The sequence below is a fragment of the Musca autumnalis genome, unplaced genomic scaffold, assembly GCF_047663935.1.
Source record: "Musca autumnalis isolate F117 unplaced genomic scaffold, ASM4766393v1 scaffold_5, whole genome shotgun sequence".
In the NCBI taxonomy this organism is placed as follows: domain Eukaryota; kingdom Metazoa; phylum Arthropoda; class Insecta; order Diptera; family Muscidae; genus Musca; species Musca autumnalis.
Window position 1 is genome coordinate 98,376,276 of NW_027412088.1, and position 25,911 is coordinate 98,402,186.

Sequence of the window (25,911 nt, forward strand, 5' to 3'; positions counted from 1 at the left end):
TCAGCGCCATTTTTTGTTTAAAGAGAAGTGAACATTTTACAACTTTTTTGTGTACGGTTTTTCGAGTAAAATTTGTAAAAGTCGTAAAAATTCTAAAAACTTTTTAGTTCTGGAGCACAGCTATAATATAATACAATACCTCCTTAAACATTGTTATTATATACTTCTTATTATAAAATGAGAAACAAATAAACAAAGAAAAAAAAAAACAATAAGCTCAAAAATGCGTCAATGTGTTTGTATAACATGTAAACAATGAAATGTCAAACACAACGGCGCCGCCAAAACGCCAAATTCAAAACTTTTAACTTTGAAATCTAAAACTGAGCGTTGTTGTGTGCAACACAAAGAGAAGTAGAACAAGAAAAATTTTCGGGCGTCAATGCCAAACGCAAAATGTTATCCAAACGTTGGATGTGTAATGACCTACTAGTAATGACCCAAGCAAAGCGAACAAAGCAAGCGGCCCGATTGAGTTTTGCCCTCTCGCAGTGTCAAAGGAAAATTATAAGGGAGAACAACGGTATTCCCATATAATTTCCCATTTGCAAAGAAATGAAGCCAAGCGCTGGCTTGCGGATCGTCCATGACAGTCCACAATTAAAAACAGCTGATAATGATGTGAACTATGAAAATACACTATTGTGATTGAATCACAGTATAAACACATATCCTGTTTGTTTACTTTTCATATATTGATTCAATGAAAAAAATAACTTTGACATTTTGTATTTCAAACCTTTTTAACTAAGTCCCAATTTACATTAGGCGAGTTTACTTGCGGCAATTGTCAGTTTGTAGGTGAGAGAGGGTGCTGAGAGGCAAAGGGTTACCATATACCTCACCTCTCTCTCCAACAAAATGACATTTGCCGCAAGTAAACTCGCCCAATGTAAATTGGGACCAAACAAAAGGTTTTATTTGCCAACATAAGCTCTGTTCCAGAACTAAAAAGTTTTTACAATTTTTACCACTTTTACACATTTTGCGTTCCCGTACACAAAATTTATATGAAAATCGTTTACGACTTTTACAACTTTTACCACTTTATAAAGTACGGAACAGGCCAATATTGTCCTAAAATATGTTGACTATCTTTCAAACCCGGTAGTGTGTACTCCCCTTAACAAAATGGTCAGTTGATATAAACGTGCGAACATCCCTTAAGCACTACTTGAGTGTTTACACAGTGTTTATACGATGCATGTACGAAACTCTATATTTTGATATTCAATTTCAATATTGGACAAATAACCAGTTTCCATTTATACACGTATGTTGCAATATATTGGTCTGTTCCAGTACTGCAAGAAGCTACTATTTTTTACGATAACATAAAGGAAAAAATGTTATCTTATGGGTACTTTACACGATATGTTTTTTACATATGAGCTGTCACTTTGCATATATATTTTGTATGGGAGAAGTGACAACTCATATGTAAAAAACATATCGTGTAAAGTACCCATTAGTAAAAAATAGTAGCTTCTTGCAGGTTCTGGAACAGAGCATATGTTGGAAGGTGTTGATTCAACATTGAAACATACCGAGGTAACAATAGCTCTGTTCCTTTACAAGCAAGAATCTACAAGTTTTATGACTTTTTACTAGAAAAGTGTTCTCTTACTTCAAATAGAATACAATTGGTATGAGAGCGGTAGACAAATTTTACTTCTTTTGTTATCTTTGCCGTTTTTAAAAGTAAAGGAACAGCCCAGATTAAGAGTTATATCCTGTTTATATTATAGCTTTTTGTCGGGTTGACATTCTTTATGAGGATTTATTTGACATATACGCAATGGAATTGACATTTAAATCGTTGTGGTTTTATTGATTTTTCTACTCTGACAGTACCTTTCAAATACAATCACAAAGACAATACAACTTTCACGAAAACTATAAAAATAAATTGAACTAAGCTACTAACAAATGCTTCCTTTTATATATTTTGGAATATAACATAACCTAAATTTTTAATTAAAACATTAAATTATTTCATAATTCACACCCATGGCGGAATAATTAATAATTATTGTGCCATGTTCACACATCACTAATACACCCATCAATGCACCAAAACCACACATTCACAAACCATGTTTAATTTCGGAAAGGCTATTAACGTTCGTCATCTTTGTTCACCAAAATGTGTGTAAAAACTGCTTCTTGTCATTCTTGTCCATATGAACGTAAGTTATCACTATCTATTTTATACCACACATTCGTATATTCATTATTCGTCCTCCTTTTCCTACACTTCTTTCACTTCACCCACATATAGTATCGCCAGCTGCTTATGAACCACTACCCGGTTGGGTTGATAATTTGAATGGTCCCACCGGTCTTATGATCGGTTGCGGCAAAGGTGTTATTCGCTCCGTTTTGGTTGATATGAAAAATAAATCGGAACTTATTCCTGTGGATTATGCCATCAATGGTTTAATTGTTATACCCTATGAATTTAATAAGGGTAAGAGGTAAGTTGCAGACACAAACATCTTTCTGGAAACAATAAAATAAATTTATTTATTTACAATTTAGACCCGAAGAAGTTCCCGTCTATAACATTACCAATGCAGAACATCGTAAGAAGGCTATTGGCGACATCATTGAAATGAGCAAACGTGTCAATGAAGAATATCCATTAGATGCTGGCCTTTGGTATCCCGATCCCTGCCTTACCACAAATAAATACTATCATAAATTCAATACGATATTGTTCCATTGGTTGCCAGCGTATTTTATTGATTTCCTGTTGCTGATATTTGGTCAAAAAAGATTGTAAGTAGTAGATGGAAGAGAGTTAGATTATTGCTTGGTTTACATTTACGAAATCCACTCGATTTCAGCTTTCAATTCTTGTAGTATACGTCAATTGAAAACTCATCTGAAATCCATTGGATTTCATTTGACGTTTAAGCAATGGAATTGACAGTTCAAATCCAGTGGATTTCGTAAATGTAAATGTACTATATGTTTACACTAGCGTTCAGTATCGTCCATGGCAGAACTACCAGGTAGTGGTATCACACCAGCTGATCGAATGTGAAAAGTCAAATCCCTTTATAAAAAAATTATGTTTGTTGTAATATTCCCAACAACATAAAGAAAGTTTTGACCTAACATATTCAAAATTTTACGATGCCACTACCTGGTTAATTGTGCCATGGTATCGTCATTACATTGAGGGCAATCATAAATAAAAATTCCGTGCCGAATTTGTTCCCTTTCCCAAATTTTTTATTTCCATATTTATGTCAAAAAAGGGAATATTTTTATGAATTCGGCGAGAATATTCCATCATTATGTGATTCTAGTAGTTTTCATCATTTTAAAATATTGATTTTTAAAGAATTTCACTTTTTAAAATTATTTTCCGTGCGAAAAATTCCGAGGGAAATATTTATGATTGCCCCTATTAACGAGCACTGGCGTAACTGCATTTAATTAAAGCGATTTTGAAACAAAAATAATTCGTATTTAATTACAGCATGGTTCGTGTCCATCAAAAAATTGCCACTGGTTTGGAAGTCTTGCAATTCTTTACCTTGAACCCATGGTGCTTCAAATCAGAAAGATATGCTTCACTGTGGACATCGTTAACGCCGAAGGATAAGGAAATGTAAGTTTTAACACATGCATTTATAGTTCGTTTAGATTTACGAAATCTATTCGATTTCAAATGTCAATTCCATAGCGTATACGTCAAATTAAATCCACTGGGTTTATAACGAGGGTTTATTTGACATGTACGCAGTGGAATTGACATTTGAAATCTGGGTAGATTTCGTAAATATAAACGTACTATTAGATTCTTTAGTTCTGGTTAAAGCCAAAAGCAGAAGCAAAGTTTGAGTAAAGCCAAAATGTTATCCAAAGTTTTAGTAAAGTTGGGCGACATTTCTGACAAACGACTGAATTGCCCCGGCTCTTTTATTCTTTTATCAGAAATGACGCTCAACTTTACCGAAACGTTGGATGTGTTTTCGGCTTAAAGTTTTGCGTTGGGCGTTGAGAGAAAAACAACAACAGCAAGTCGGCGCCGACACTAAAGTTTAGCGTTGATATGTTTGCAGGCATTTATGTACATATTTAGAATGAATTTAAATTTTTCGGCGTCATGCCCAAAAGTTTAAAAACGGCCAAAAACAACGCCAAACTCATATGGTAATTATGTTTTGCGGCTTTATTGTGAATTCAAGTTTTCCAAAAAATTTAGACATTTTTATTGCTGTACTATTATTAAGCTTTTATAATCTTATTTCAGCTTCAACATGAACATGGATCCCGTTCACACTGAGGAAGAATACATGATCAGCTGTGCAAAGGGTGGTCGTCTTTACATGCTCAAAGAAAAACCAGAGAACCAAGCCAGAGCAAGAATTCATTTGAAACTGTAAGTAGATTCATGAAATAGCAGTACAAATTTGAAACAAGAAAATGTTTTATCAGAATATCGACAAGTTTACATTAGAGCTTTTTGCCAGGTTAACCTTTTTTATGAGGATTGATTTGACGTTCTGAAATCCAAAGAATTTATTAAATCCAGTTGTATGTAACCGTACTATTAAGGTCAGATTTGACCAGATTTGTCATACAAAATTTAATCAGTAGTGCGATTCTCTAGCTCATTTTTTGAGTTACCGACAAATATCGGTAAAAATAAAATGCTTATAAATTCGGTAATTAACGACATTTTTCGGTAAGTTAGCGACGAAAAGAAAGAAGTCGTACAATTCTTCCTATTGGTATAATAAAGTAGAGGTAGGCCAGGTATGAAAATCGCTGAAAAATACAACTCTGTAGCCATGGCTTAAAACGTCAAATGACATGGAGCAAAAATAAAGGTAGATGTATATTCATAGTTAGTCGGTTTTGCCATGGTATAATAAAGTAGAGGTAGGCCAGGTATGAAAATCGCTGAAAAATACAACGCTGTAGCCATGGCTTAAAACGTCAAATGACATGGAGCAATAATAAAGGTAGATGTATATGCATAGTTAGTCGTTTTTACAACAACGTATGAAATTTATAACTTCACTGTTTATTTTAAAAGTACTAAATAATAAAATAAAAATAACTTCAGTTATGCTACAGAATATTATCGCTAGATAAAGGTCTGGGTACATAAGCTGCCTCGCCTGATTGCCTTGCTTTCCTGCTTCATTGCTGACATAATAAAAATAAAACAATAAAAAAGGCCGAGCAAATTTCGAACTGGGTTGCCCTTTTCTTTTTTATTCTTTTATCAGAATCAAGTAAGACAAGCAGGCGAGGTAGCTTATGGCCTTAAGTGTTCCAAAAATAGCAAAAGTTGTACCCAAAACTTAAGACAGCGAAAACAAAAATTCCATTCTCTTTCTTCTACTTGAAAAGTTTGGCTGATCTAACATCGTGATTGCACATTTCAGCTAGAAATTTTACAATATGTGTAATTTTTCCGTTCCCGTACTTTTAGAACAAATTTCAATAAATGTCAATACTTGACAAATCGTTCATTCGCAAGTATAACTGCATATTAAAAAATCAACAATTTTATTTAGCCATGCGAATAAAATTTCTTGTCCTTGTTTTCAATTTTAAGATATAGTGTTTTTGTTGGAACAATTCATTGATGCATCTACCTTAATAATTGCATAATGTCAACAACAGAAAAAAATGTCAACCCTGCTTTTGACAGAATAGGCCATAACAAGAAAAAAATTGTAATCAGCTGTTAGCTGTGGCCTACCTTATACATTATTGTACCATGACAGGTACCATGGCGGAATAAAAAGGTGTAAAGCCAAAAACAGCTGATCATCATACTAGTTGTCAAAATGCATTATTGTGAATAAAATCTCATACAAAATGTGAACAAGCAATTCACACCAATGCATTATTGTGACCAAATTTGACGTTTGGTATGATTTGATGTAACACCTTCTTATTCCACCATGACAGGTACTAAAAAAACAGCTGATTATCGTCTAGTTTTCAATATTCATTATTCACAATAAAATCACATATTAAACGTGAACAAGTTTTGAAGTCTAGACTGGTTTCTAGCGACTGTTGTAACACCTACTTATTCCGCCCTGGCATCACTCATACTCCTTTACCCTCCAACATGATTTGGAGGGTACATAAGCGTAAAATTCTAACGGAGCCATTGTGCGAAAGCCTTTAAGGTCTCGGTACATACGGTCCGTTGAGTGTTGCGTTACAACAACCACATGAAAACTTCAAGAACATCACGTACACTTGTTTAGTGGTTGTTGTTTTTGACGCGTGAAATGACACTCAACGGACCGGATTTATTTGGCTGCTCATTGCTTCATAAATAGAATCCATTATTCTATGGTAACAACATTTAAGGTCACATTTTCTTGTTCAAATACGTACATTTCCCTGAACTTTAACCATACTTTATATATAAAATCTCCATTTTTTTATTTTTCTTACTTTCTTTTGCAGCATGTATGTTCTTGATCGGGTTTGCAAAACATTTATTGTCTATTACTTCTTCAAATATCTATTGAAGTGGACTGGTGTTTTAGACATGCTTGAAAACATTTTTTAATCTATTTTCATAGCAAAGCTTTCTGCTTAACATTGTCATTTGTTTGCATTTATTTTTCTCTATTGCAGAAGTCATATACCCTTTGAAATTTCTTTCTCTATTCTAGCAACCTTTCTTTAAATCATAACATATTGCCTTATGATATTAGTTGTAAAAATTTAAATTAGTTTTAATTATTTTAGACATTTGTACAAAACAAAAAGAAATGGTCCATGTTAATAAAAAGTTGTAATAAATGTTGTTGGTAATTAAAAAAAAAACTTGAATTTATCCTGTTAACAAGGATACGCAGTGGTGTTTTATTTTTTAATATTTTGTTTATTAATGGATGATTCAAATTCTGCAAATTTATATAAATGAGATTTTTATTGAGATGCAGAAATACCATTTGAGATGTCTGAGTTACTATAGGATAATAGATATCCTCACAAGAAATTATTAGTATCCTCACAAGAAATTATTAGCATCCGATTATAGAACCCTGGTTTTTTCCTGAATTCATATAACTTCAAAATTACTAAACTCAAAAGCGACAAGTGGGTTTGTTTATAATACTACTTTGAGCATTATATAAGAAACGCGGAAAATGATTGAAGTGTCAAGGTTTCTCCACATATCATGATAATTTGTTCTAAAAACAATTTTAGAATCCTTGAATTCGATTGGGTTTGAAATTGTTTGGCATATTATTCATTTTCTTAAAGTTTTAGAAACACTCGGAAGATAAAATTATACTGACATAAAGCTTTAAACGCATTTTACACTTCCACTTAAAACAGGTGTTTTTGGAGCTTGCCTCATTTATTTGACAGATATTGTATGGAATTGACAACGTAAATGATGCATGTTTTATAAAACATGTTAAATGTAAAATGCATTTTACCCAACATTTCTAATTAAACTATGCTTTTGACAGTCAAGGGATACGGCATGGTACAACAAGAAAGGTAGTTTCATGCTAACAGCTGTTTAAAATTTTTTTCAAATTTTAAATTTGAAGTACGTTCATTGTCAAAAAAATTGACACTGAATGCTTATATGTATGTGTGTTTATTTACATTTGTATGTATGAAAAAATGTCAGTTTAAATTTAATTTCCATTTTTAAATTAAAACGAAAAATGTTTGTTTAAAAATTAAATTTTCTCCGGTCGTCAAAAACAATCGACAAATACATACATTAAAAATTACTGTTGACCATTGGTGGCGCTATGGATATTTATCAAGATCTGCAAGAAATCTTAAAGAAAAAAGTCCTATTGAGCAATGCCGATTCCCACAACAAATTTGGTGAATGTTTGCTTGTTGAAAATCGGCAAGGAAGGAAAGCACCTTAAGGGCTACGGCTGTTAAAATCGATCATTATTGCGAAGAAATCTAAGCGTTGGATCCAAATATGTGTACATCTATCGCAGCCGAGGAGCGTCAGCTGCACGACAAACCAGAGTAGTTTTGGCTCGACTACGCTCGGTATGGTCCAGCCGTCTGAATTCCTATAGTGCATGGATCGATGACACCGCGCAAAACGTATGCTCAAATGACTAGTAGATTCCATCGAAACAGCCACATTCCTTGAACTGGAGATTGACCCAGAGGCAGATTATGCAGGATAGGAACTTACAAACATATAATAACATTGTTACAACAACAACAGACTTTGGATTCTTTCAGGGAACACCACATATAAAACGGTTAAACTGTTCATGATCAAATCAACCAACAACAACCCGACCGGACTACAATTATATATTCTGATTTATTATAACAGATTTAATCAAGCGAAACTACATGTATGTTACATTTTAAGGCGTTTTTATTAATAAAATGTTGCAAAACTTTATATCAATACAAATGTCGGGAATTATTTGCCACTACCATAGGGAAAGAAACAGCTACATAGAATATTTATCAGCTGTCAGAAATTACGTGGCCTGGTTGTAATACTAGAACCTTGGAATATTGTAGATTTGCTCCGCAAATTGTTGGAATGACCGTGAATATTGTCCTTGTATACATATAAGTTTTTTGTTACAGGTACGATTGTAGTACGATTCTTACGAATCTGACTGATTCCATGCAATATTAATCACGGATAATTGTTGCTGTTGTTGTAGTAGAGATGTTGGTTGCGACCCAATTTTCATATATTGAGAATTCTGTTTTCACTGATGATTATTGCTGCTTCTGAAGAAATAAAATCCTCACTCAATCCTGTGTGTTTCAATGGCGCAACATTTGTTGTTCCTGAGGTTGATCCTTTGATCCAGGAACGCATTTGTTGTAATTTCTTTGTTCCATTAGATTTTGTTGTTATTGTGGTGTATGTTTCAAGAATCGTTGTTCCATAGCATCTATAATGTGGGATTGTTTAAATTCGGTGCTGTCAAAAGTGTTTTTTAGCGCCTTACCAGTCAGAGTACGAATATTTGTTGAAATGTCCAATGTTTTTTTTTTTTCGAAACACAAAAAGTAATGGTAAACAAATATACATATGTATTTTATTTATATTATGAAATGTCATGTACTATTGTTGTTTTGTATTTGACACGCTCCCGTACAGACATACAGGGCTGTATTTTCCTAAATTTGACAGATGCGACTACCTTTTATCATTCTACCATGGGGATACGGGAATAATAGTACGTTTGCAATTAAGCTATTAACATACATTTATTTGACATATATTTAATAGATTGGCCATGGTCGTTCTGTAAAGGCAGAAGCTCAATCAGCTCGTTGCATGCTTTTTTCACCTTCCAAATGTCAAATTAGCCTCTTAAAATACCATCACCTTTATAATTGGGCTTAAAAAGCGATCAAAGCAAGCAAAGATTGATTGAGTTTCGGCCTTTAAGGGCCAAATACAAACTGACAGTCAAAACTGATTGTGTGTACCCCACTTAAGCTGAAAACACATCCAACGTTTGAGTGAAGTTTTGTGTCATTTCTGGTAGAAGAATAGAGAAAAACTGAAACTTGGCAGCACTTTGTCTTTATTCATCTACCAGAAATGACACAAAACTTTACACAAACGTTGGATGTGTTTTCAGCTTTATCGTTTCAGTAAAGTTCTGCGTCAATTCTGATAAAAGAATAAAAGAGCAAGAGCAACATAAGCTGTGTTCCTTTACTTACCTGAGGTTACCATTTTAACCATTTGTTACCATTTTTAACCTGCAAAGCGTTCCTTAACCCCGAAAAGTGGCAAAACTGGAAGCAATTTTTAAGAGAGTGAGAGGGGAGAGAGAGCGAAAATGGCTTTCTCTTCTACCACAGGCTACCAGCAAAATTTCTGCAGGTAGAAAATGGCAGAACTGATTTTTCGACGTTTGTTTGACGATTATTTCACAAAATAGACGAAAAACCGAAGAAAAAGTCGAACACTGACAACACTAAATTAAAAACTATGAAATAAAAGACGAAAATTGATTTTTTATGTTTTTTTCTGACATTGCTGCCAGACCTACCATTTTTCCGTTCCTTTACTTTTCTGGTAAAAATGTTCATAAGAGAGCAATTTTGAACAATTTTGACACTTTTCTCTTTTGCCACTCTTACTATTAAAAAGTAAAGGAACAAAGCTATAGATCGATTTTTTCTTTACGAGGATAATTTGACGTATACGCTATGGAATTGACATATGAAATCTACATTGACATTCACATATTAACCTCCTTATTGAGGATTTATTTTAGGCATGTGTAATGAAAGAGTTTAAATTAAATCAACTGAATTTACAAAATCCAACACAATGTTAATGTACTATTTTATATAGAAATGTTAGATTAGTTTATACTATGAATTAATACACACGATAAAATATATACAAAAAATAAACAAATAAATATACATATAACACACACGAGCACACGTACACCCGCACACACACCAACACGCACACTTCTATAGCAGAGTTCCACAAAAAAGTCATTAATAATGGTATGTATTTCATATTTAAATCAACTCCATACAGTTTCACCCGCCTATAAAGATCCCCTGCCCGGCTGGGTTGATAGTTTAAATGGACCTGTTGGTGTGATGACGGCTGGTGCGCGTGGTGTACTACGTTCAATGATGTGTGATCTCTCCCTGGAAGCTGATATGATACCTGTCGATGTAGCCATAAATAATCTCATTATAATACCATACGGATTTACACAATACAAAGAAAGGTATGTTTATGTTCATTCATTTTTGTAGATGATTCCATCGAATATTATATTCGAATTTGCTCTGCCATAATTTTCAGGCCCAAAGAGATACCCGTGTTTAATTTAATAATGCCCCGAAAATGCCGCAAAACATGGGGTTGGGTATTAAACAAAGGGACTGAACTGAACAAAAAATATCCTCTATCTTGGCCATTATGGTATCCAAATCCTAACGTAACAACAAACAAATACTATCACATGTTCAATATGATATTTTTTATGTGGCTGCCGGCATTGCTAATAGATGGTATATTGACGATTATGGGCAAACGAAGATTGTAAGTAGGAAAGAAACCTTAAATGATGGTCTATGGGTGATACAATTATCAGGATTATGAGCGTCAATGTAAACGAAACGAAACAACAAGTGCTCATGTTTGGTAGAACCCAAGGTGCTATACACAATAGTTGTGTCTTTTAACTTTTTCAGCAATAATTATTCAGTAACTTCTTTTCAGAGAATAAGAGAGATTTTACTCTTCGATACGAAAATAGAGAAAAAAGTAAAAAGACAGCATTTAGTAAACTTTAGCAACATAACAGTTGATAACCAAAACAAAACCATTGGCGCCAATGCATGAAAGAAAAACTAACTCCAAAGCAATGCAAAAGTTCTTCAATTTTAAGCAAAATAAATAAAAAATAATATATTAATAAAACAATCAATAAGTATAGCTGAATCGTAATATTTATAGTATTTTTCCACAAAGATAAGATAAACATTGAGCAGCTGACCATTAGCAGATGGTTAAAAAACAGCTGATTGAACTTGCTAAATGTTGCTGGGAAAAATTCTTTCAGCAACTTTTAGCAATTTCTCAGCAAAAAACTGTCAAATTTGTTCTCTCACTTCGCTCTCTTTTACTGAACTTTTGTGTAAAAAGACAGCATTTAGTAACATTTAGCAATAATTATTACAAATTATCACGTAAAAAGACACACCTAATGTGAAGTGATCTAGCAAGCTGATTTCTCACTGTTATTGTGAATTAATCATATTAAAACGTAAACAAAAATGTCGACAGTTTGAAACACTTTCCATCAAAATAGTATTGTTGTAGTTTCTGGTTCTTGGTAATTGCATCATGGTAGAACCCAAGGACAAACATCAAGATTTGTTTACATTTCGTTTGTTATTGTTTACCAAGGTCAATTTAATATGTCACGTAAAGAACTTCTTCAAGCTGCCATAATGTTATACCCCGGTTACACTTAACCGGATTAACCCAGTGGGTTTGGGTTTCAAATGTCAATTCCATAGCGCAAACGTCAAATAAATCCTCATGAAGTGGGTTACCCCGGCAAAAAACTCTAATGTAACCTTGCTATTAGTTTATGTTTTTATACAATTAATCCATAATAACATCCAATTTGACAGATTGAAATGTATTAGCTGATGTATTTGCGCAACCTTATTATTCATATATATATATATTTTTTTTAATATTGTTTTGGTCGCCTATAATTCGAAAACCGAATTGGCAAATAAAGAAGAAGATTATTTCATCACGTTGAATACTTTTTGTATGTGACTTGATTCTCAATGATGCATTTTGACAGCTAGTATAATGAGTTATGCATGACAAAGACATAAAAGCTTTGTTCCTTTACGTTAAAGTTTCTTCAACTTTTACCATTTTTAACTCGGAAAGCGTTCCTTAGTAAAACTGGAAGCAATTTTTAAGAGAGTGAGAGATCATGGTGGAATAAGAAGGTGTTACATCAAATCATACCAAACGTCAAATTTGGTCACAATAATGCATTGCTGTGAATTGCTTGTTTACATTTTGTATGAGATTTTATTCACAATAATGCATTTTGACAACTAGTATGATGATCAGCTGTTTTTGGCGCTACACCTTTTTATTCCACCATGTGAGTGATCCAAAATGGCTTTCTCATTTCTCATTTGACATTTATTTGACAATTAAGGCAAAAGGGAAAAAGAAAACTACGCGCTTTGTCAAAGCAAAATAAAAAGAATTTAAATAATAAAAATTTAAACCAGTGAAAAAAAAACAGTGAAATTTATGTTGTTTGTTATTTTTTTTAGACAGCCATGTTTGTTTTTTGACATTGCTGTCAGATCAACTATTTTTCCGTTTCTTTACTTTTGTGCAAAACTTGTTACGCGAGAGCAATTTTCACAGTTTTCTGAGAGAAGAGAGAACTTCTCTCTTTTGCTACTTTTACAATAAAAAAAAAATTAAAGGAACAAAGCTAAATACAACAAAATAAGACATTTGTTTGCTATCATTATTCAGTGAATGGCTTTTTTTTTCAAAGACAAATACAACAAGATAAGACATTTTGTTTGCTATCATTCTTCAGTGAATGGCTTTTGAATTTAACATAATGTTATATCACGATATGGTGATATAACATTTCTTTTTTTTATACATTTTTACGTATTTAACCGAATTTAATGATCCAATTGACATAGAATCATTCTTGAATAGATCCTTCAATTCATAAATTTCGTTGCTGATACCATTACATGTAATGTTCCTCCTTGGTTGCGATTTTGAATTAACTGCAACCTGTTAATGGTAATGTTTCTATACAAAGTTTCGTAAACATTTTTTTGTTGCATGCATTTTGTCTAGTCTTAGTTGTATTTATGTCTTTGTTGAGTTTAACATATGGTCTGTTCCAGAACTGCAAGAATGTACTAATTTGAACTATTTTTTCCGATAACATAAAGGAAAAAATTTTATCGTAGTAAAAAATAGTAGGTTCTTGCAGGTTCTGGAACATAGCAAAAATGTAATTTTACGATGTTTCTATACATTGTTTCATTAGCCGGATTTAGCACATTTTCAGGTTTTATTTGCTAAATCCAGCCAATTTCCCATAGAAAAATAAATCCTCGTATTGAGTGGATTTATTTTAAATCTGGCATAAATACGAAGATTTATGCCAGATTTAAAACAAATCCACTCAATACGAGGATTTATTTTTCAACTCTGTTTTTTGCAACATGTTGCTAGAAAATACAAAAAGTTGCAAGCTGGCACAAGAAACAAGGTAGATGCGTCGGTGAATTGCTACACTAAAAATAATTTAATATGTAAAAATTTGTAAACAAGCTGGAAAAATTAAATCTGTTTTGATGTACAAAGTTGATTTTAATCAACCAAGACTAATATTTACAATATCTAAACGATAAAATAATTCGTTTATTTATTTTAGATGGACAAACTGCGATAAAATAATTCTTTATTTCGTCACCTGAAATGCCCAAAGACGTAACCCTCAACGCAACCCTTTGAGGGTTACGTCATTGGGCATTTCAGGTGACGATTTGCTCTTTAGTTTGCATAATGTGCTACCATTTTCAGTATTAAACAATAAATATGCAATTTGATGTATGTTTTTTGAGGCGAATTCAATTTACAAACGTTTCAAATTCGATCAGATGGGCTGAAGCATCTACCTTGGTAATTGTGCTATGAACAAAATCAGCTGACTGACCATTTAAATCCTCCAAAATGTATATCTAAGGGCCAAACCTCACGCAGAGCTATAGGTTTGGCCCTAAACATGACATTTGTACTGGATTTATTAAATCCAGTCGAGGATTTATGGCTAGTCTACATGAGCTATTATTTCTTCTACGTCTTTGTGCATGATTTAGACCATGGTGCAAGAAAGAAGGTGATACAATAATACCAACTGATGCCTTCATTTGCTGTCAAAACATATTTTTAATCAAACATAAATAACAAATATTTCACTTCTATCAAGAATATTTGTGGACAACGTCATTATTTAAGCTTCGCGAAGTATATTTTACAATTTACTTCTACCTTTTGTGGATATTTCGCGCAAAAAATTTTGACAGCAAATGAAGAATACGGCCTGAATTCGCCTTTTGGATCACCTTCTTAAATTCGCCTTGATTTAGACTATTCATAAATCCTCCACTGGATTTAATAAATCCTGTAAAAATCTTACGGGATTTAGAAATTAGCTTTGGAGTATTTAAATGACAATCAGGGGATTTTTGTTTATGTATGTATATATACATAACAGCAAATAATAAAGTGGTTTGCATTCTTTTGCCATCGTTACTGTAGACGTTTGCGGATGTCGAAACATAAAACAAAAATAACATAAAACAACAAAAAGAATCGCAGAAATTAATAAACAACAATTATTAATAAATAACAATAATTTATATTTAGTTGTGAAAAAAGTAACGAACGGTCACTTTAATCCTCCTTATGGTATATGTAAACGGCAAGGAATAACTCACTGGATCTATTAAACCCAGTGAAACGTTGGATGTGTTTACGGCTTTATTCCGCCATGGTAAAACCATGAAAAAATAATAAAGGTAGATGCTGTAACAACATGAACCATTAAAACATATTCTTGTCAATCGAATTTGTACGCTATAAACCAAGATCTATTTAACATGTCACGTAGGTAGTACAACAAGACAACAACATCAAGAAAATTCTTCAAGCTGTCAAAGTTGTTCTTTACGTTTTCATGCAATTAATTCACAATAACAAAAAATGGACAAATTGAAACCAAGAAGCTGGCGTTTTACGCCACCTTAAGCCCTAAACACATCCGTCATGCTAAGCCAAATGTACTCTAACGTTTTTGTTTCGAAAATTTATGGTTTTCATTGTAGAGCTCCACACTGATTACGTATCACATTATCCTTTATTTTGTCTGTACCCTTTTGTAATTGTTTTAAAATTTTTACATAGCATGATTCATGTACAAAAGCGTATATATGTCGGTTTGGAAGTTTTGCAATTCTTCACCACCAGAAAATGGGATTTCAGAAATGAGCGTTTACTAACACTGCTGGATACATTATCGCCTGCAGATTTGGCGCTGTAAGTTTGAAAGCCTTTATCTCCCCACGTAGCCTATATAATAAGCCTGTCTATTTTGTGTAGATTTGAAGTGCAAGTCGAAAATCGTGAATATGACATTGATGGTTATTTGCTAACATGTTGTTTCGGCGGTCGTCAGTACATTTGCAAAGAGTCATTGGAGTCTTTTCCTAAGTCTAGGCTTATTTTCAATTGGTAAAAAATGATTTGTAATTAGTTTTATTAAGACTTATTTTGTTATATAATTTGTTTTATTTTTTAAATTTGTTTAGTATGTATGTTTTGGATAAAGTTTGTAAAACTTTTATTTGCGGTTGGTTCTTCTATTGGTTGGCAACGAAAATTGGCATTATTAATTAGTTAAAAATTGTGGATATGTAAAGGTGAGTTCAGTTAGTAATTAATTTTTTTTTGAAATGTAAATTATTATCTCTTTCTTTTCTATCATCTATTTGCAGAGCAATAATTTTAAACTTACCATAGCCTGATTTTTGTACAATTGTTAAAAAATTAAACTCTGGGAACGCTGCTACAAATTTATGTTACTTATTTGGTGCAATATGATACGCATATGGTCAATTATGACAAACAAACATACACAACTGTAATGATAATACATAACAATGTTTTTTTAAGAGAACACTTAAATTTTAGCTATAAAATATCCAACCAATATCAGTTATTATAAATATCAATTACTATAAATGTACACTGCATATACATTTCAATATGACACACGTTGAATCCTGCATCATAAATATTTTTACATACATATATCTAAACTTACGAGACGCACAATATATCATTTCAATTACCCCCATTATTTATTAATTAATTTTGGAGATTACAATTTATCTTTGTAGTCCGGTCAAAATAGACATGCGTATAAGGGGGAAATAGCAAAAATTCCCACAAAGCTGAATTTTGGTGGAGAGCTAGGGTTAGCCATTAGAAGCAACGTCCTAAAAGTCCCCATCGATCCCATGTGTGCAAAACAAGTTATTCGGGGTCAAAGGTCATTTTTGGAGGCATTATTCAGTTTTTTTAATTTTTCTCAAAAACGGTAAGACTTAGCAAAATCCGGCTAAAGTAAAAGTTGTAGATTCAATAATTGTCTACAAGAGTGGTGTTTATGATTCTTAAAAAAGACTTACCGTTTTTGAGATATCGCGATCTAAAAGTCAAATAAAGAATTAGCCGCGTAAGAACATTATGAGGCGAACCGGTTAAAGTAATGACACTATGTGTTAGATACTTCCGTAAGCTTTCAAACGATATCCACTTTGCAGTAATCGGTACAGTAGAACCGGGTCTAACCCGGTTTTTAAATTTGGCCTTTCGGGTCGAATAACCGGCGAACCGGATCCGCAACCGTTGAAAATTATACATTTCCGTAATCAGCGCAACAAACCCTACCTTCGGACAAAACTTGAAAAAAATCGGAGAGTTTTCGTTGGGGTCGTTCCCGTTGGGCTTTCGATTATACATGTGGGATAAATGGGCTATTTTCGCATAAAATGACTCTAACATTGAATAACTCTACTAAACACGCTCCGATTTTGTTGGAATTTTTTTTAGAAGATAGCTATAATTTCGCTCTTCAAGAAAATATATATTTTTTGGGGGGACAGACCCGATAACTTCGCTTATATTAGCCGGTTCGTCTAAATAATTGCATATTTCCCTTATAAGTGCATAAAAATCATGTGTTTTTTAGAACAGCTATATCTCAAGAATGGTTCCTCCTAGGAAAAAAATTATAAAAGTCAAACTTGTAGATAATTTTCCTGTCTACAATATTTACTTTAGTCACGTTTTGATTAGATCAACCGTTTTAAAAAAATAAATCCGAAAACCTAAAAAACCCTTAAAATTTGACCTTTGACCCCGAATAATTTTGTTTGCACACATGGGATCGATGGGGACTTTTAGGACGTTGCTTCTAATGGCAAACCCTAGCTCTCCACCAAAATTCAGCTCTGTGGGAATTTTTGCTATTTCAATGTCTATTTTGACCGGACTATTGTCACAGATTTGAATTTCAAGTTGAATCCATTGTTGTTGTTATTAGTTTTTTTTTAAGTCCTTTTATTGTACTTTAATATATGGTGAGGGCAAATTTTCTGAGGCTTTCAAACAGCAATTCTCCATCAGTTTGAATGTTTCTCTAAGGCACTTGAAAGGATACTTTCGCTTCCTATTCGAAAGAAGTTCAGGAGCCTAATTATGAGATTCGATATCGAGTTGTTTCGAATCTAGTACTCAAAGTTGGTATGACAACATTCGTTATCGAGTAAAATTTTCGAGTTATTTAACATAAATTTGCGTGTGCTTGGTCGTAGCTACATTACCTATCGTATACAAAACAAAAGATTTCTTGTTGTCTTTTTGTTTGAAATGTAAAAATTATTGTTTGTTGTCGGTTTATAGAAGAAAAATGAAATTAGTAAATAAATGTCAGCCTATTTTAATCTGTTGCAGAACTGCAAGAATCTACTAATTTCTACTATTTTTCCGATAACATAAAGGAAATTGTTATTTGTAGATTCTTGCAGGGTCTGGAACAGACCTTTTTTAACACAAAATAACATGAAAAATTGGGAAAAGTCCTTTAATAGGCATATGGTAACTCTTTAATGAGGCATACGTTAACCCTTTGCCTTTCAACTACATACTGACAATTGCGGCAAGGAAAATTGCCTTAGGTAAATAATGGGCTGGATTCTTGTTCTATGAAAATTTGAAATGAAAAATATTTCCTTTATAATTTTTTTCATTTGACAGTTTTCCCCTTTATAAAAGTTTTCATTTCACATTTTCATAGAAACAGAATTGAGCCCATGGACTAAATATGGTCATTCTATCTCATTTATTTTGAGAGAGAATTATTAAGGCGGATGTATAGCAATCTGCTACAACAAAGTTAAAAAGGGTTTTCTTAGCACAACTTTATTCCGAAATTATTATTTAATATTCTTTAACAAATTCGACAAATATTTACATTTTTCATTTATATATATATTTTTTTTACTTTAAAATAAAAACATTTTTGCCCATGGCACAATAATACAGGTACAACGGCAAAAACAGCTGATTATCACATTAGTTGTCAAAATTCATTATTGTGAATAAAATTACCTACAAAAGGTAAACCAGCAATTCACAGTAATGCGTTATTTTGACGTTTGGTGTGGTAAATGGCCCGATAATTGTTATCGATGTAACACCTTCTTATTCCGCCATGTCAAGGCCTACAGAAGGTCGGCCATTCAGAGTTCTGTTAACAACTTTTGACAACAAACATTATAGATTGTTCATTATTGTGATTTGATTTCCTATTTATTTTATGTATTTTATGACAGCAAACTAAATAGTCAGGGCTAACTAGTTTGGACTGAGTGTCCGACTGTATAGACTGTGTTCACATGGTATAAGTAAAGAGGTAGATTTAAATGAAAAAAATCTATAGAACCCTTGTTTTTCTTGAATTCCTAAAACTTCAAAATAAAAGCAACAAGTGGGTTTGTTTACAATGCGTTTTTGAGCATTTTATAAAAAACGCGAATAATGAATGAAGAGTTAAGTTTTCTCCACATAATCGAGTTGTGAATATGATAAACTGATTGTTTCAATGCAAATCTCACCAATTTCTTCCATACAAATGGTCTAAAAACAATTTTAAAAATCATTAAATTCGATTGTTTTTAAAATTGTTTGGCATATTATTCAAACACCACACACACATACACAGTTTGTTTATATTGTTTTGAAGTTTTAGGCATACTCGAATGAAAAAAATTAAATTGACATGAAGCTTTGGCTAACCTTTCTTATTAAACCATGTGTGTTCATAATGTTCCGGACACATAGGATTTCGTAGTTCGATTACCGGTTACTCTTGAAACAACCGATGAAAGATTTCAATCGAGTCCTATTTTATTTTGTCGACAACATATTCACAAGCAAACGCTCGATCGAATCGAATGCCATAATTAGGCCCAAGTTTCTATTATACGCAGTTTCGTATATAACACATTCTGCATTTAAAACAGGCGATTTGGGAATTTACGTCATTCATTTGACAGATATTCTATGGAATTGACTACTTAAATGACGTATTATTATAAAACATGTTAGATGTAAAGGCGCTTAATACTACGTTTACATTTACGAAATCCACTCGATTTCAAGTGTCAGATAAGTTTTCATTTGACATATACGCAAGGGAATTGATAGTTGAAATCGAGTGAATATCGTAAATGTAAACGTAGTATAAGTACAATAAATTCTAGTAAAGGAGGGTAAGGGCGTGTTAACATTAGAGATTTTGACCAATAGGCAATGGAGTTGTCATTTGAAATACAGTGAATTTATTCAATTCAGTTTATTGTATGTAAACGTTCTATTACATTAAAAGAAAATTCAAATTTTGTTTAAGGGCACAGTCCTGCTGTAAATATGAATTTCTCTGTTAAAAAAGTAGCATTATGTATTTATTATAGGTAAATAAATTTAAATATATTATTGTAACAAAACATAGTCTATTATTATTTTTTTTTTTTTTTGATAATCTGGGTGGGTATATTCCTTCCCCGGTGGGGTGTGGAGATCTCAAGCCAACAGTTTTTTTTTCACTTTTTTATATACGTCAACATGCAGCTGTACGTACCCTTCAATAGCTGCTGTGGTGCCGAATGCTGCGATGAGCCTTGGCTTATTATATACTCTCAAAGCACATCTCATAAGGATTCTATATCATCGTGATTATCTTAAATTTCATCCTCATTCATCAATCTACCGACTCGTTCATCCTAAGCATTTGAATAACTACTTTGTATCCGGTACCTCATGGATTCATTTGGTTGTCCACTGTAAGTTCTTCCCATTTATTTATACACATTTCATTTTTCAATCGATCATTTCAATAATAATTAGAGAATTCCATTTTTAATTCGTTACATTCCATTTTAAATTCGAATTATATCATTCCTAATAGTACGTTTACATTCACGAAATCGAGTGGATTTCAACTGTCAATTCCTTTGCGTATACGTCAAATTAAAACTCATCGGAAATGCATTGAATTTCAGACGAGTTTTCGACAATGGAACTGACAGTAAAAATCGAGTGGATTTCGTAAATGTAAACGTGATATAAGTCTATTTGTAAATCAAATGTTTCTCTTTGAAATTCGAATTATTCCATTTGTAATTCGAATCATCCTTATTGCAATTCGAAACATTTTCTTTGTAATTGGAAAAAACAATGCCAAAAAATGTTTAAGTTTTTTGTTTCGAATTTCTAATGGAGCAATTCGAATTTTTAGATGCAAAAACATTCGAATTAAACAAAACGGTTTCGAACTACTTTTAAAAAAGTTGTAGTAGTGTGATAATCTGTTCTATCCTTTTTGCATCGAGTATGTTCCTGTCCCTTTCGATTGTGTAGAAATTGAAATCAAGAGAGCTGCATCTATGGATCCCAAACACGTTTACATTTAGGAAATCCAATGCATTTTAACTGCCAATTATATTGTGTATACGTGAAATAGAAACGCATCTGACTTCCGGTGAATTTCCATAGATAGAGGCCACTTGATTTTAATTTCTACGCTAGTGAATCAATAAAACAACTTAAAATAAATATTTTTTTTATCAAAATCCGTTTGTTATAAACATCACTTAAAGTAGGGAGAGGAATAAGCTTTCCCCATTTCTTCCCTTTTCCTTCCTTTCTGCCAAAAACTCTGAAACTTTATCGCACGATAAGTCCCGATTTACATTAGGCGAGTTTACTTGCGGCAATTTTTCTCGTTCCTTTTTAAACTAGCCTCTTGCGTTTATAAAAGGCAATTCTGTTCTGACAAGTTTTGTTTTCTAAACAATGAAAATAATGTCAAATACGAAAAATATAAAAGGAATTGCCTGAAAATTGCCGGTACGAGCAATTTTTTTCCATTTCCATTCCCCTTACGTGTCTCTCCTACAAACAGGGACTTGCCGCAAGTAAACTTGCCTAATGTAAATTGGGACTTAATGAACCCCATTTCTGCATTCCGTATGTCGATGGTCAGACTAGAGAGGTTTTGTGAAAAAATTTGCTTTTAATTAGGCGTTCCGCAATCGACTTCCACACTAAAGAAAAATCACAAAATTGCAGTATTGGAGAGATGGATTGTGGAACACCTAATTAAACGCAACTTTTTTAACGAAACCTCTCTAGCCTTCGACTATTTGAACAAAACGGTTGTTTAAGACGGTAGTTTAAATAACCAGGTGTTTACACATAGACAATTTTCAGGAGATTCAAAGACACAAACCATTTTCACCAATATGTGTATATTTTTCTCAATACATACTTAAAATTTTATAAATGTATTGGTGAAAAAGGTTTGCATACAATAGCAAGTCTTCCCAAAACTGTGATTTGTTAGCAAAAAATAAAAATTCGATGAAATTATATTCGGAAAGATCCAAAAAATCATTAATAATAATAATAATATTTCATATTTTAATCTCTATATAGTTACACCCGCCTACAAAGAACCCCTGCCCGGTTGGGTTGACAACTTAAATGGACCTGTTGGTGTGATGACGGCTGGTGCACGTGGTGTACTACGATCAATGATGGTTGATCTCAATATGGAATCTGAGGTGATACCTGTCGATGTAGCCATAAACGATCTCATTATTATACCCTATGGATTTAAACAAATGAAGGAAAGGTATGTTTTTAAATTTTGAGGATAATTTCATCGAACATTATGTTATAATTTGCTCTTTGGCAATAATTTTTAGGCCCAAGGAGATCCCTGTGTTCAATTTAATATTACCCAAGAAATGCCGCCAAACATGGGGTTGGGTATTAAACCAAGGAGTTGAATTGAATAAAAAATATCCTATATCATGGCCATTGTGGTATCCAAATGCAAGCATAACAATGAACAAATACATTCACATGTTCAATACGATATTCTTTATGTGGCTGCCGGCATTGCTAGTGGATGGCTTATTAACGATTATGGGCAAACGAAGATTGTAAGTAGGAAAATACATAAATATTAAATAGTTCATGTGTACCACAGATCTATGTAAATGCATTTTTATTATTGGTACAACAATGGCACAATAATAAAGGTAAATGCTTCAGCCTATCTGATCAAGTATGAAGTGTCAAATTTAAATCCGGCATAGATATACGCACTATAAGTGTAAACACTTGTGTGTATTTCAGGATTTCGTAAAATCTATAGGATTTCCAAGCAAGAGTAAACATGTCTTAAAGCCGAAAACACATCCAACGAATCAGGCAACATTTCTGATAAAAAATAAAAGAGCAAGGGTAACATAGATCGGGTTTTTCTTTATTCTATAATTAGAAATAACGCCCATCTTAATGATACGTTGTATGTGTTTTCGGCTTAAATTTATAATTGTCGGCGTCAGCGCAAAACACGTAGCTGCGACTCAAACCGTTATAGCCTGTCTGCACTTAACCGGATTTAATAAACCCACTGGGTTTCAAATAAATCCTCATAAAGAAGGTTCAAACTAGATTTGGACTATGCACTTGTACGATGAGTAAGTGCATTATCTCGATTTATTTGGCATATTTTGTATGAAAATGACAACTTAAATAGACTGGATTTGCTAAACCAAGCCTAGTCTAAAAGGGGTATAACCCCGGAAAAAGCTCTAATGTAAAGTTGGGCAACATTTCTGATAAAAAATAAAAGAGCAAGGGTAACATAGATCGGGTTTTTCTTTATACTATTATTAGAAATAACGCCCATCTTAATGATACGTTGTATGTGTTTTCGGCTTAAATTTATAATTGTCGGCGTCAGCGCAAAACACGTAGCTGCGACTCAAGCCGTTATAGCCTGTCTGCACTTAACCGGATTTAATAAACCCACTGGGTTTCAAATAAATCCTCATAAAGAATTTTAAAACTAGATGTGGACTATGCACTTGTACGATGATTAAGTGCATTATCTCGATTTATTTGGCATATTTTGTATGAAAATGACAACTTAAATAGACTGGATTTGCTAAACCAAACCTAGTCTAAAAGGGGTATAACCCCGGAAAAAGCTCTAATGCAATCACCTTTTTAAGAACAAAATACCAACATAGATTTTTCTCGGCTTCAAAGGAAAAAGTTGAATGGAACAAAAATTGGGCTTTGGTCCTTTTTTTATCTCGGATTACATTACGTTTATGCTATGCTTGATTTAGCAAATCCAGTGGATGTAAATTGTCATTTTCATATAATATATGTCAAATTAATCAAGATAGTGCACTTAATCGTCGTATAAATGTATAGTCTAAACCATGGCACAATAATACAGGTACCACACCAAAAATAGCTGATTATTACTCTAGTTGTCAAAATTATTATTATTCACGTTTATTAGCGTTTATTATAACCATAAAGATACTATTTTTATTTGTCAAACAATTCACGATAGATAAATTATCAGTGATATTTATTTTATCAGTTATTGTGATAATTTATCACAATAACAAACGCTAATCTAAACGTACTCTAAAATGTTTTTCTTTGTAGTACTACGTTTACATTTACGAAATCGAGTAATTTTTAACCATGGCGAAATTAGGCTGTTTATATTATAGCTTTTTGCCGGGTTAACCTTAATTATGAGGATTTATATGACGTATAAACGATGGAATTAACCGTTGAAATCGAGTGCATTTCGTAAATGTACTCTAGGGCTCCACATTGATTGCATACACATTCGACCGTACTCCAATACACTTTCCTTTTCTAATTGTTCTTATTTTTTATAGCATGATTCACGTTCAGAAACGCATATATATCGGTTTGGAAGTTTTGCAATTTTTCACCACCAGAAAATGGGATTTCAGAAATGAGAATTTAGCAAAAATGCTGGATACATTAACGCCTGCAGATTTAGCAGAGTAAGTTGGATCAGTTTTAAACATTATGCCTGTTCGATAACTTTGCAAGTAAAACGTTTTCGCAAGTTCTTGTAACTACTTGCAAGACTTCCCAATTCTCTTTTACTGAACAAGTTTGTTATCGAACAGCATTTTGTAAAAGTTTGTGCAAATTTGTACAAACTTTTGGGTTATCGTACAGACCTATTGTAACCTATAATAAACATTTTCGTTTTGTATTGTAGGTTTGAAGTGCAAGTCGAAAATCGTGAATACGACATTGATAATTATTTCGTAACATGCTGTATCGGCGGTCGGCAGTACATTTGCAAAGAGTCAATGGACACTTTACCTAAAGCTAGACTTATTTTCAATTGGTAAGACAAGCGATTTTTCAGATAGATTTTTAGAAATATTTTTATATAATGCGTTTTATTTTTCACCTGTTTAGTATGTATGTTTTGGATAAAGTTTGTAAAACTTTGATTTGCGGTTGGTTCTTCTATTGGCTGGCAACGAAAATTGGGGTCATTAATTAGTTAAAATGTCTGGAAATCTAAAGGTGAGTTCAGTTAGCTTTTTGATTTCTTAATATTTAATTTATTCTCCCTTTTCGATCCTCTATTTGCAGATCAATAGTTTTAAGCTAACCGTAGACATTTTGTTGTACAACTGTTAAATAAACTAAACTCTGGGAACGCTGCTACAAATTTATTTATTTGGTGCAATATGACACGAATGTGGACAATACATAAGTAACTGTAACTGATAACAATAGTTTTTAAATTTCTTTAATGATAATATTAAGCTTTTATTGCCAAATATCAACTACCATAAATGTATATAGGAACATAAATATGTCATACTTGTTAATTTGCAACATATATACATATTTGTTACATATGTATGTATAAGCATACGTGACGGGTGATAACATTTTATTTTGAAAACTCAGCTCTTAATGCCATCAATATTGAAGATTACAACTGATCTTTAAGTAATTTAATTTATGTATTTTTTTATAAGTAAAATTCATTTTACTGTACTTAAATAATTGGTGAGGGCAAATTTGGTGCGTAAACGTTGTTTCAATTGGCCATGAGCATAATATTGAAACGTAAAATTAAATTTGTGTAACGATACAGTCTTGTTCGAAACATATGGTCCGTTCCAGAACTCCAAGAGTCTACTAATTTGTACTATTTTTTTCGATAACATAAAGGAAAAATGCTATCGTAGTAAAAAATAGTAGTTTCTTGCAGGTTCTGGAACAGAGCAATGAATTCCGATATAAAAACTAGCATTGTGTAAGTAAAATATATGTATATGTAAATAAATTAAATTAACAAACAAAATAAAAAA

At 32.7% G+C, this 25,911-nt stretch overlaps 2 protein-coding genes across 4 annotated transcripts in view; both read left to right on the top strand.

The window, feature by feature from the left end:
• LOC141406096 (putative fatty acyl-CoA reductase CG5065) overlaps positions 1-25,911 on the top strand; it is a 70,431-nt gene extending 44,520 nt beyond the window's left edge. Inside the window, exons 5-10 of one of the 3 annotated variants that reach the window (XM_073991172.1) lie at positions 10,535-10,733; positions 10,811-11,050; positions 15,497-15,628; positions 15,692-15,823; positions 15,901-16,011; positions 16,087-20,163. In XM_073991172.1, the coding sequence (XP_073847273.1) occupies positions 10,535-10,733; positions 10,811-11,050; positions 15,497-15,628; positions 15,692-15,823; positions 15,901-15,988 (791 nt within the window). In that variant the 3' untranslated portion in view covers positions 15,989-16,011; positions 16,087-20,163. Of the gene's footprint in view, positions 1-10,534; positions 10,734-10,810; positions 11,051-15,496; positions 15,629-15,691; positions 15,824-15,900; positions 16,012-16,086; positions 20,164-22,153; positions 22,353-22,425; positions 22,666-24,438; positions 24,571-24,794; positions 24,927-25,000; positions 25,112-25,180 lie in introns of those variants that run through there. The other 2 variants (XM_073991174.1, XM_073991173.1) reach the window with 2 other exon arrangements.
• Positions 1,450-7,017, top strand: LOC141406101 (putative fatty acyl-CoA reductase CG5065). Its single transcript, XM_073991179.1, has 6 exons — positions 1,450-2,189; positions 2,282-2,477; positions 2,542-2,781; positions 3,491-3,622; positions 4,268-4,396; positions 6,457-7,017. Exons 1-6 carry the CDS (start codon positions 2,147-2,149, stop codon positions 6,560-6,562), a joined length of 846 nt encoding a protein of 281 aa, XP_073847280.1. The 5' UTR covers positions 1,450-2,146; the 3' UTR covers positions 6,563-7,017.